Source organism: Plodia interpunctella, chromosome 5 (genome assembly GCF_027563975.2).
Source record: "Plodia interpunctella isolate USDA-ARS_2022_Savannah chromosome 5, ilPloInte3.2, whole genome shotgun sequence".
NCBI lineage: Eukaryota > Metazoa > Arthropoda > Insecta > Lepidoptera > Pyralidae > Plodia > Plodia interpunctella.
The window spans coordinates 1825100-1839139 of record NC_071298.1 but is presented as its reverse complement, the minus strand read 5'-3'; the positions used below and the strand labels follow the sequence as shown (position 1 = coordinate 1839139).

General features: G+C 35.3%; 1 protein-coding gene across 2 annotated transcripts in view; it reads right to left on the bottom strand.

Moving 5' to 3' along the window:
* LOC128669782 (uncharacterized protein) overlaps positions 1-14040 on the bottom strand; it is a 116187-nt gene that overhangs the window by 94484 nt on the left and 7663 nt on the right. For both annotated transcript variants that reach the window (XM_053744882.2, XM_053744883.2), the window contains exon 2: positions 2807-2917. In XM_053744882.2, the coding sequence (XP_053600857.1) occupies positions 2807-2917 (111 nt within the window). The remainder of the gene's footprint in view (positions 1-2806; positions 2918-14040) is intronic.

Sequence of the window (14040 nt, the reverse complement as noted above, 5' to 3'; positions counted from 1 at the left end):
TTTATAATACGAAATAGATGAACAATTAAAACGCATTATGAAGTTCACCACTAAATGTGGTCATATCACTCAAATATACGTTTAATCAGAGTAGGCCATTAGTCCACATTGCTCAAATATTCAGTAGATGGCGATTATCAAAATGCATAAAACGAAAATGGCTTGTTCAAAGGACGGTCACGGTCTAAATTGAAGCACGCTCGCCGAATACCAATGATTTTCAAATAGATTTAAATAGAATGCACGGTGTGGATTTTTTGTTTTTCGGGTTCCATATTCACGTCAAATGTTTTATAGAATACAAGATTTTGCCCGCGTACGTTTCCCACGGGAACTGTCATTTTTCCCGGACAAAATGTACCCTATGTCCTTCTCCACACTTCAAACTACATGTATGCAAATTTTCAAGAAGATTGGTTGAGTAGATAGAGTGTGAAGAGGCAACAATTTAGGGTTATGATTAGGATATTTAGGGGTACGGAGAAAAACATGGGCTACGTTTCTTCCGGAAAAATAATAGCTCTCATAGGAAAATCACGTGGGTGGAGCCGCCGGCATAAGCTAGTTATTGATAATATACGATCTGACAGTAATGAATGAGGCTGTTACGCATTTTTTTCTGCCATTTTTACACTCTAAAGACTGATGACATTTATTATCAGGCTCGGGGACTATCGCGTACGTTACTATTAAACTATGCCACAAACTCTTGATCCAAATCGATCTGACAGACAATACATTAATCAAAATGAATCCGATTAATAAAGCGTGACATCGCAAAAGGTGATTAATTAGAATTCGACATTTAGTCTTCATCAGGTATTTGCTGTGGTGTCAAATACTACTAATCTACTAACACTACTTAAAGGTATAAATACGAAAGTCCCTTAACCTTCTCCGTAAAACAAACTATATTGTATGCAATATTTCAAGAAGATTGGTTGAATAGATGAGGAAATAAACAAATTTACTTTCACATTTATTATATTGGAATTTCTACTAAGGCGGACATCTCGCAAAATCCGATAGTTGTGTAAGTAGTGAGTGAGTTGAAAAGTTGAAAATTAATTAAAGTCATAATTACTATCATTGCAATACAGTGGCGAGATAAGTTTAAACTACATGTCCATTAATTACAATATTATCCTTGTCAATTGGTCGTAAATTATCACCAATTATTTTCAATAGTTATGTTTTACTAGATCTCGATATCTCGAAATTCCCACGGGAGCGAAGCCCCGGACAACATGGGAATTTCGAGATAAAATCATACAAACTCCAAACTCAATACTAGATGTTGCCTGGGTCTTCGTTCCCGTGGGAATTTTAAGATAAAATATAACCTATAGCAATTTTGGATAATGTACCTTTCTAATAATGAAATAATTTTTGAAATCAGTTCAGTAGTTTCGGAGATTACCTCAAACATACAAACTAACAAACGATGACCTCTTTATAATAATAGTATAATAAACCATCAAGAAAAATCGTGGTCTGCTTTTTTTCTATATCTGGTGAACTAACAAACAAATTCTATTGTTTTGTCACTTTGTTGTTCGTGCGATGTAGATTTTCAAGCGCGGTAAATACCATGGGTATTTCGCCTTGAATTCCAGAATTACATGCAGTCCCAGAATAATAATTTTATTACGTACAATAGTCAAGTTTTACAGACATTCCACGTAACTTCACTAAACAACTATTAATTTTGTGCCGTGAGTTTTAAAAGTAAACAATTTAAAGTCAATTTTCCTGTTTCTTCAACTTTTCAATTTCATGAGAAATACAAATAAAAAATAACTAGGAAATGGCTTGACTTATCCTTTTAAGCTCGACTTTGACACATCGAATTCAATTTACTTATCTTGTCGCGAATTTTCTTTGTTCTTTTCCGTTTTTCGTTCGAATTGATATTTAAAAGAAATACAATTAAATTGAAATTTTGGGGCTGAAAATATCACAAGCCAGATTCAGTACTTTTTGTGCAAAAAATGTCTACAAAAAACTACTTCTCTCTCTCATCACTGCATGTTTCATGTTGTGTTTGGGGTTGTATATAGCCTAAAAAAATTAAAAAATAATAAAAAAATATTCGGCTAAAAAAATAACCCCTTCAAACGTAAATGAGTGCAGGAGCACTGTCCCGGATAGAAAGGGGCGCGGGTTCAATTCCCGCTCGATACCAGAATGTTTTTATCTCATTATTATTTTCAAAAATAAGTTAAAAAGCATGTGTAGGTACCTTTATAACAAATCCAATCAAACTGAAAAATGTTTATAACATTTGCAACGTTGCACATATCTCCTTAACATTCATTCCCACGTGACGTGAGTCACACTAACCGTCATCATATGATTCACGAACGAAATTGTTTTATGTAAATTCGAAATAATATTTTAATTTGCCCGCAGACAGTCTAATTTTCGAGATTGACAGAAGTGGGCCGAGTTGTAACAAACGTAAAAACATGGCGAGTTTTATTTTAGGCTTTAATTTAATCGGGTTATAATGTTTTATGTGTTTTTCGACGGGTGAGAGAAGCGACGTCGCCGCCGGCGCTCAACACGACAAAGGATTTTCCCGGAAACATATTGAATGAAATCGTTTTAGAATTACATTTACTCCGCGAATAATTTGTTTAAAAATGACAAGTGTTATTACACTTGTATCGATTGGACAGTTTATGTGTCCTGTCACCCTGTGTATAGTCTGCGTCACTTTTGTAAGAATATCTAGGATACTTGATAAGTGGACGTGGCATAGTATTACCATAGATTAAATAATACTTCCAGTAGTATTACTGACCTCTCTCTCCTTGGCGTAGTAGAGGGTGCGCCCGCGCAGACGGAAGTAGCGCCGCTGCCATCGCTGGAAGCTGCGCGTCTGCTTCATCAGGTACCCCTCCTTGACCACAGGCTGTTGGCAAACAGAAAACTGTTATTACTATCCATACTAATATTTTAAATGCGAAAGCCTGTCTATCTGTCTGTCTGTCTGTTTTTATATCGATTTAGTATGCATGTAGTAAAATACCATCGTTCAAACATAGGCTATATATTTTTTTTCCAAAAAACAACCTCCAAATGACTATAATGAGGGTGAAAGTTTGTATGAAAATCGTCTGTTCCGCTTTCGCAGATAAATTCACGCAGGCGAAGTCGCGGGCAAGAGCTACTTCTTAATAATTATAATATTCAGATCCACAAGTTAGTACTCTTGGACACGAGCTACCTCACATCAACTAGATAAGAGCTGAGGATTTCCAAACAACTGAACGCGAATTTTGCTAATATAGCTACGAACACTCTCGTTTCAATTCTCTGTCAAATAAAAAAAAACTAGATCAAAATCGTTTAGCCGTTTGGCTGCTATGATGCTACGGACAGACAAACATACAGACGTTAACCATATAACTCCGGGGGTTTAAAAAGAAGCTGTAATGTGTATGAGTATTAACTAATCAAGATTCTTGTTTGCACACGGAATTCATACGTAGACTTTTTCATAAAGGTTATCTCTAAACATTCTTATATTCATAAACTTGAACGACACCACACTTGAAGCAATTTTTCAAAAAATATGCTTGAACATTTTCTCTAAAAATTACAATTTACAAAAATGCTTGAAAAATTCAACACCCACAACAATTTTCAAGTCAAGGCTGCTTGAAACCTTTACGTAACGGTGCATTTTTTATAAAATCCATTCTACCGTCTTTTCTTTTGTAAAAACGCTCGCAGCAACTATTTGTTTTGTGATAACATTAGTATACGCTGCAGTGAATGATAATAAATTATTTTAAAACCACCTTTGAATTTATACAGTACATAAATAATAATTAAGAAACAGAAAATAATAACTACCTAAGTACAATACAACAAAAAAGGTCGTAAAATTAAATAGACATTATAATTTTAACTGACCTGATACTCCTATTATACTCGCATTGCTATCTTAGCCATCTTGTAGCATTCTCGCATACCAGCTGATAAAGTTATAAACTTGAGAATATCATCGTGTGAGAAGACTTTTTTCAAAAATCAACCCCTGAAGGACTATAATTGGGATGAAAGTTTGTATGAAAATCGTGTCTGTAACGCTTTTGCAAAGAAATTCACGCGGGTGTAGGCACGGGCATTAGCTAGTTTTAATATATAATGCTGGAAATGAATACAGCCGTAAAAAAGGTAAAGGCCCGCCATATTCCAACCAGTTGCTATTTTCCACCACCCATTGTGTGTTCCCTTTTGTTCGCTCGCCCGCGGCCATATTTGTGCGGCGTGTCATGTATCAGGGGCTGAAGCCTGGCCATAACTGGACTGTTTCAGTTAAGAAGTAAAAATGAAGAGGAGAAGCGTAATTGTTATTTGTCAATCAATGGTGTGACATACGCGGGGCTGAGGCGATCGAGTAGGGAAGTGGTTCCACCATGGCTCCTCCCCTATTTGAATGGACAGAGAAATATGATCCACCTCTTTAAGTAACGTCTGCGTACACGTCTTTAATTCTAGCTAGATTAATAATTAACTAACTACTTTTAACTAATTTTTCTTGTCCTCTTCGCATGGCTCTTCTAACTACTAAGCTATTCTTGCAATCCCCTTCATGTAATAGTAAAGTGTGCTCTTGTCGGCGTAATGAAACGACAGTCATTTACTTGGCAATATAGTCGTAACATGTGAGACGTTTGTGACAGTGACATTTGCCTTCTCCATTTCAAACACTGACAGAACCATTAGGCAGTAACGAGTGTAAGTTTCCTTGCGATATTACCCATTACAGGAAACAATTGTATATATATATATATGCAGACTTGAGTAAAATTTGAACTTTTAGCCCTTTAATTGCAGGTAACAGCTCTATTTAAAACCATTTGGCTGAAACAGGGCGTTTAAATATGCCCTCTTTTGGCGCTTGTCGCGATAACATTTTTAATTTACGGCGCTCTGTACCTGCGCGCCTCTGTTTTATTTTTTGTACGTATCTTGTTTTTTAATTGTGTTTTTAGGTGTGCAGTTTCGTGTTAAACATTTCTCGTTTGCAGGAATTTATTTTGGTCATAATTCGCTTTCTAATCGCACTAAAATTAAAAAAAAAAGAAATCAACATTTATTTGCAAAAAACACGAGTAGGTACACACAAAAGGATTTTAAAAGAAAAAATTAAGCATGTTTTAATTTAATTTTAATTAAGCAATAAACGAGGAGCATTATTATCTACTAAACAATAACAAAATACTAATAATTTACACTAACTTATAAAATTACAACACTTTTAGATTTTATCTAAGTCTATCACTAAAAAATCATTTAACGTATACATAATAACATTTAATAAATAAATATACGGAATGAAATTAAATTCATATATTTATTTATTTAATATAAGGCACGCTTACAGTGTTTATATATATATAATATTATAGTAAGTAAATTGTAGTTGTAGTTTATTACGATACATAAACACCAGTTAACAGCGAGCTCAACATTTGCCAACAATATAATTCGCTGCCCTAGAAAAAATAGTTATATTAGATATGGTTGATTACAAAATATTTATACGAGAACTTTTATAAGTTCAATAATAAGTGTAAAAAGCTTTGTATAGAGCTTCATTAATATTAAAATTTTACACAGGTCTATATTTCAAAACGCGAATGAAATTTTCCCTCCAATTTTCAAATATTACGAAACTTTCACAACATGATAATCCAAGATAAAACTCTTCAAAACATGGAAGTTGGCTTTTAAGCCTTTTTAAAGTGCATCGGGCTTCAGGGATCTAAGTTACTGAAAGTGCAGGGCGACTTAGAGCTTTATCTTGAAATTGTTGTGAAAGAAGCTAAGCTGAGAGAAGCTTCATGGGCCATGAAGTTAGATGATGGAGAAAAACTACTCTCAATAGCATTAGGTAGACTGTTTCTATAAGATTTTGAAAATAAAATAAGCTATTTACAAAAAAATCATTTTCGACACAAGCTTTTATTGTTGTCAGAGGGATCATATTGCATTCAATTTGTGACAAAAAAAAATCATGTTGTGCAGTAAATCGTTGCGGAGTTCCAAGTGCCAAGAAAGTTGTTGTGCCTTTCATTCCACGTAGTGACCAAGACCCTCAGCCATGAGGACTATCAAGAGAGAGAAGGCCTACGGAGATCGGTCTGCCGCCTTCGACTGACTGCGAATTCCGCTCACACAGCCACCGTGTCTCTTTTACCCATTGAGATTGTCCCGTGTCTCTTTTACCCCAGTGAGATTGTCCCCTGTCTCTTTTACCCCAGTGAGATTGTCCCCTGTCTCTTTTACCCCAGTGAGATTGTCCCGTGTCTCTTTTACCCCAGTGAGATTGTGCTGTGTCTCTTTTACCCCAGTGAGATTGTCCCCTGTCTCTTTTACCCCAGTGATATTGTCCCGTGTCTCTTTTACCCCAGTGAGATTGTGCTGTGTCTCTTTTACCCCAGTGAGATTGTCCCCTGTCTCTTTTACCCCAGTGAGATTGTGCTGTGTCTCTTTTACCCCAGTGAGATTGTGCTGTGTCTCTTTTACCCCAGTGAGATTGTCCCCTGTCTCTTTTACCCCAGTGAGATTGTGCTGTGTCTCTTTTACCCCAGTGAGATTGTCCCCTGTCTCTTTTACCCCAGTGAGATTGTCCCCTGTCTCTTTTACCCCAGTGAGATTGTCCCGTGTCTCTTTTACCCCAGTGAGATTGTGCTGTGTCTCTTTTACCCCAGTGAGATTGTCTCGTGTCTCTTTGCCCTTCCATCAGTGTTAGAGACTTTGGTGTTTTTTTAAATATACATATGTAACTAAATATAAATAAAATATTGTTTCATCTTAAAAATCTGTTTTAACTTCATAACAGTTAATATTTCATCATACAAATACCAGGTCCTATGACCACCGCGTCCCGTGCTTCAATTTACATCAGTCGAAATATCGTCATGAATATTTATTTTCCCATTTCAAAAATGGGATTCGTGAATGTGACAAAAATGTGAAAGTTTTTTTTTGACGTGATTTGTGAAAAGCGAACAAACCTAATGTCAAGGTTTTGTGGAAGGCCTCTGAAAGCAGACAAAGGGGGGGGGGAGGAAATAAGGGAGTTTTAATTACAAAACGCTGGTCTCGAGATGGTAAGAACAATGCGAAATATAAAGGAATTTTACTTTTAACATTTCTAACCATAAGCTTTTATTTTACTTTCATTATGTAGAAATTAAATTCTGTAATCTTTAGACATATAAATACTGATTAAATTTGCAATAACAAAAAAGGAGAATCTATTTTTATAGTAAAAGAAAGTTGACACTGGGCTCCGACGTTTTGTTTTTAATATCTTTATTGTACATAAAAAACACCTATTAAAAATACGTCCACAACAATTAGGTTGGAAATATACAATGACAGATTTATGCCATCAAGGCTAGACCTCAAGTTTAGACCTCTTCAAGTCAATCAGGGATAGTATTGCCTAGAGATAGATAGAAATTCTTTATTGCACCATTCACAAAGGAGTTAAGTTACAACAATATATTCAAACATAATGAGTGCAAAGGCGGACTTATCGCTAATGCAATTTCTTCCAGCCATCCTAGAGAGACAATTCTAGTCGTAAAAATTTAAATTGTATAAGTAAAAGTGATTTTAATAAAACTTATCATCAATACGATTTTCCCGGATTCCGTATACGAATACTGTAATATGAGATAGTGACTCGTATGTCGGAGCTATAAAATCTCGCAACTGGCCGCTAGCGACCATTTATCAAGGGTCTGTCATAATATTTGAGGATATTTACTGTTTTTTTATGCTGGGGCTAAGACAGAACTATATACCTAAGATAAGTAAAATATAAAAATAGTCCCACCATCTCACTACTATATAGATGAGAGGGTAAGGGGGTTAATTTCACGAGAGTTTTTAACTCCGCCGCGGGATGTCATTAGTGTTTATCAAATTGTACCATGTCATTTTCATTATCCTATTTTATAAATATGTAAAGTACTGGTACAATGTTAATTTTATAAATGTTTAATCCAATGATTCCTTATTCAAAAAAAAAAAAATCAAAAACAAATGAAACGCTACACGACACGTTCAAACGCTTGTGAAATTCACCCAAGGATATTTGTACGCATAAAACACTGGATTTAGATGAAATTTGGCGCACGGGCAGAATATATCCTACAATAGCACATAAGGAACATTTTATCCTGAATAACGGGAACAAGGCTGAGGCCGCAAATAAAGACTATAAAAATAACAATTGCAAAATATTATAAATTATGATTGTATAATATTTGTATACTTCAGCTTTAATTATTTCAAAACTGTTGGGATTTCCATAACTAATAATATCCGCAACATTATAAATTCTTATAGGTATTCATTGACATTTCCAAAATAATTTGTACCGTTACAAGGGGAACTATGTATCCGGAAAAAACTGGCTAACGGAAAATAAGTTCACATATGAAAACTATTGGGACTGAACATGGAAGTCCATTGCGCGTTCAGGCAAATTCATTCCACGCGTCACACATGACGCGTAACAATTTATTATTGTTACATACGAATGCGTAACGCACTGGAGTTCCACCCCAGTTGCAATATTGTGACAAAATGGTAGGTACACATGCGATATTAAATATACCATAATTAATAATATAATGTATATAAACTAACTCTAGTTATTGCATTAATATTATCACAATTTGAAAGTGTTTTATATGGATCTATGAGTGTCCGAAATAAATGAATTTTATTTAGTTTCAAATGATTTTATTTTATTTGTTATTATGCGAATCTAGGTTCATACGTGACGACATTTGTTTGAGTTTACCGATATTGTGTTGGAGCCATAAAACACGTAATACTTATAGTGGCAGAGAAGCAAAGGTTTGCACTTCACTTCTTACTATCAAATCGATACGAAGTGAGACGCAGCGAACTAATCACAATGTGGTGTGGTTGTCGTTGCGTCACAATGGCGCCCTGTGATTGGTTAGCTGCGTCTCACTGCAAATCGGCTCGTTGGTGAGATGTAAAATACAAAGTCGCACTACGCACGTCGAAAAACAAACTGTAAATAAACTTGTAGGTACGTATTTTAAGCTCTTTATGTACAAACATACTCAGACAATTTCTATTTTATCACTTAGCTGGAGCTGTTAGCTGATATTAGAATATATGTGGTCGTCCAAATCAAAATGGACCTTATGGCGCCCGGCACTTACGCCATTATTGCTGTTGCTTTGTATTCGAACAACGGCAATAAGATAAGACCTAAGTGCCAGCCGCCATAAGGTCCCTTTTGATTTGCACGACCACCTAATATGTGGCCGTATATTACAATAATACGTTTAGTCAAAATATTTAAGTACATGAGACCGTTATTAATGTAGCAGAGTTATGTCACAGTATAATATAGAGTTATGTGTTGTAGGAAACTGGCAGCAATTTATCAATCCTTTTCAAAATTGATAACGTCTGCTCAAAGCATCTCATGAAATATGAGATTTATTACCTCTTTCATAAAAGTTTGAAGGAAGTTAACTTAGTTCTTTTCAAATATGACTTTTTTATGAATATCTTAACTATTTTAGACTACTGCCTTTAGCATAGTAATAGTATGAATGTCATTCTATGGAGGAGGGACAGTTTGGGCAAGACAATAGCGTCTTGGCGCAAAATGTCCTTTTCTTATAATGTCATTTTCTCAAAATGTCCTTTTCTCGAAATGTCCTTTCTCAGAATGTCCTTTTCTCGAAATGTCCTTTCTCAGAATGTCCTTTTTTAAAATGTCATTTTCTCATTATGTCCTGTTGTCAAAATGTACTTTTAATAAAGAAAACTTAGTCGCTCGTCTAAATTATCATCAAAAACACACATGCAAGTTATTTATTAATTAAGTCTAAGAATGTTATAAAGTAGTGCTTAATGTATTTATAAAATTTTATACAAATCCATACAAATATGTAAAATTTAAATAATAAAATAACTGCATCATTTTAATTGTATAGTGTTATTTAAACCTGTTTCCAGTACCTAAATAATTTATAATTTTTAGAATTAAAGTGTTACAGTTTTTTTTTTATTAAAAGTACATTTTGAGAAGAGGACATATTGAGAAAAACATTTTGAAAAAAGGACATTTTGCGCCAATACGGACAATAGATGAGTCGTGGATTCAATCGCTCCACAGTCACACAGAGCATTTAGTCGAAATCCCATTTAAATCTGTTTTCTCGGCATCTCCCAACACCAATCTAGTAGAGTCTGTTTAGAGCTCTCCAAACTGGCCAGGCGAGATCAAATTCTAATCATTTAATCAGACGTTCATATTCACTTTTCCACGTCAATTTTTATATTAAATAGTAATTTCTCACAAGCTTAAAGAACGATCACCACCGGGTGGGAGCTTCTAGGCCGATGGTGGACCCGTTAGAAAGAAACCAATATTTGAACAGGTCCAACCAGTCTTTGGAAGAAGGCCAATGACAAATCAATTGCTGTGGCTGCGTGCTGATCTAAATTAATATAATTTGTCTGGTATTTCAACTCGAAAAAAAGAAAAGGTATGGATTTACAGATATGGGTTTTGGACATGGATCGATATGCGAGTCCAACCACAGTATAACACAGTAGATTGTTATGAAATTTGGTACACGGGTAGAAAATAACCTGGAATAACACATAGGGTACTGTTTATCCCGAAATTCCCACGGGAACGAAGCTCTGGGGCGCAGCTAGTAGGGTTTTAGGGGCGAATTTTGCAAAGAATTTGTACTTGTACAATGTTGTTGGTGTAGCCTGTACCATCACATACGAATATTGGCTCGCAGCCATCTGATAAAAACCTCAATCACGATAAACAAAGCTTGCCCTTGCTTTGACAGATTGGAGCTATGAAGGCCTTAGACTGAATTGGCAGACATTAAAGTAAAAATGCTTACCAAAATAAAGCAAATCCTTACTAATTATAAAACAAAGTCCTCTATTGCACCTGTCTGTTCGCTATAAACTCATAAAATACTAATGCACGCATTTTCATGCGGTTTTCATCAATAAATAAGTGCAATTCCTGAGGAAGGTTTAAAGGTATAATTTATAATGTTTTTACCCGAGCGAAGCCAGGACGGATGATAATAAATGACGATGGATCGACAATCTTGACATATTTTCAACATATTATCATTGTATATTTATAACGTGTGATTATAGGAATCAAAAAAACCTCTAATAAGAAGATAATAATTGATTTGGTTGAAATTGAATGAGTTGTATACAGAAGATCGAGTGGCATGTTAACGTCCTCCGGGAATGCAATTTTGACATAACATTTTCCTTTTCCACCTAAATAATCCGACGTCCTAGCCGATTCACAAACGCGACAAGGAATCGCGACGCAGCGCGATGTGATAATAACAAACATTTGCATATTATTTTATTTACGTGTAGCCTTTGTTATCGTGTGATATCTTCTTAATTAATCTTACATACATGAGCAAAACCTGGGGTAAAAGCTAATATAACTATACTAACAAGCAATATGACACTCAAGTACCGTTAATAAAAGTTTGCCTCATAAATGTACGAGAATATTATTACAGCAAAGGATATCGTGGGAACGCTTCAGAAAAAATGTTTAATTAGCGCGCTCCAAGCACTCTCTTCACGCTAAAGCTAAATGTCTACAGACTATATTTCTTTCGCATATAGAGAACTATATATTTTACTGGCCCAAGCATGGTGCAGTATCCTCATAACTCATAACATATATATATATATATATATTCATTTCAATTTTGACATTTTTAATAATGATGTAAATTCGTCCTCCTAATTTTTATAACACCTATATTTCTTAATTGACGTCCTTGGAGAAAAGGCTGAGATGAAGTTTGTTGCGCCGCTTCTTCTTCACCTGCGCTTTGGAAGCCGGCAGTAGACATAGTTTCAGTATTTTTTTGACGTCAATAAGTGATGTATATCATCCTGAATTGAATAAAGAATTTTGAATTTGAATCTGAATTTGACTCAGCTGTGACAAAGACTCGAATATAGAAAGTCCGAAATTAAGTAACAAGTAAGATATTGTCTATTTACTTGTATTTTGTTGTACTTTGTGTAGTAACTAATAACAACAACAATAATGTGCTAAGTCCAAACAAAGTTATAGATCAAAATAACGTATTTTTAAATATAAATCGGACTCAGTGTGATAGTATCATTTTATATTTATTTTTGTTAAAGGGGATCCTGATGAGTTCACGAGGATCCCCTGGGGGATCGAGTCAGGGGATCCTGGTGAACTAAACGTACTAAGTTCACAAGAGCTACATTGCATTAGTATAATGTGTCGAAATCCTTAACTTTTAATTTTATCTTAATCTTTACATTTTTATTGGGAGTAACTGTAAAAAAAAAACAAGATTTTAAAACTAGAATTAACTGGTGTGAACTCTTTATAGTCGTATTCCTCATGTCTGAGGGACGTGGGATGAAACAATGAAACACACACAACAGCTTTCTTGGCATTAGTAATGGAGTGGTTTGCCTTCTCCATTTCACACACAACTTAATAATCAACCAGTGTGCAGGTTTCCTCACGATGTTTTCCTTCACAGGAAGTAAGTGGTGGCAGATGTATACATGTGTATACATGAGTCAAATTGGTATACAAACTCATGTGGCACGAGTAGGATTCGAACCTGGGACCTTTAGATCCACAGGCGGGCGTCTTAACCATTACACCACCACCACATTCGACTAAATAACGATTGTATGTATGTACTAAATTGTATTTAATTAAAAGATCACTTGTAATAGTCTGTCTGTTGTTTATTTTTTTTCAAATGTAATAAATTTATTTATCATTTGGCCATTAACACATACGCAATTATTGCCGTTGTTTTGTATTCGAACAACGGCAATAAAGACCTAAGTGCCAGCCGCCATAAGGTCCCTTTTGATTTGGACGACCACATACGTCTTCAGTCACTATGAAAAAAACACGACGACATTAACGACCTCGGTGGCGCAGTGGTAAGGTTCTTGCCACTGAACCGAGAGGTCCCGGGTTCGATCCCCGGTCGGGTCATGATGGAAAATGATCTTTCTCTGATTGCCCCGGGACTTGGATGTTTATCTATATATGTATTTGTTATAAAATATAGTATCGTTGAGTTAGCATCCCATAACACAAGTCTCGAACTTACTATGGGGCTAGCTCAATCTGTGTGATTTGTCCTAATATATCAACAATTAAATTCGATAATCAAAAGATATGTCTGACCGCATCGCACAGCACTATGGAGATCGGCCCTAACAATTGAGTGCCCCTAATGGAACTCGAGTCTCCATTACTAGGATAGTGAACTATGACTTCACATTAATTATAATGTTACATACTTTTAAAAGATGTTAGCAATAGTTGCTTTTATTATAGTAAGGGTAGTTGAAGCTGTGGTGGTCAAGAGGTTAAGATCATCCGCCTGTGTTCGAAAGCTCCCAGGTTAGAATCCTACACGAGCCACAAAAGTTTGTATACCACCATCGTGTATACGTATAGTATAGTAGTTTTCATAGACCACCACTTGCTTCTGGTGTAGGGAAACATCGTGAGGAAACCTGCACACTGGTTGACAGTTTAAGTTCAGTACTATGTTTGAGATTACTTCTAAATATCATAAAATACAGCAAAAAAACAAACTGAAAATGTTTTTCACGATGGATCAAACTCCACTGGAAAAATATTAACAGAATTCAAAGAAAACGTTGTGTAAATAATATCAAAATGATGAATTAACTCTAAGGAGACGTGTGTAGTAAATCAAATTGTCACTTACGAGACGTCTAAAAGTATCCATGTAATGGCCTTTATTGCCAAAGCTATTAGTTATAAAATGCTGAACAAGTATATTTTTAGGTGTTAATGAGTGTTGGCAGGGAGCCAAGTTGTGAACGGTTGTAGGTAGGGCGTTGATCCGAACACGTATAAAATTATGTACGAAGACCGATATTTTGAGAATTTAACCT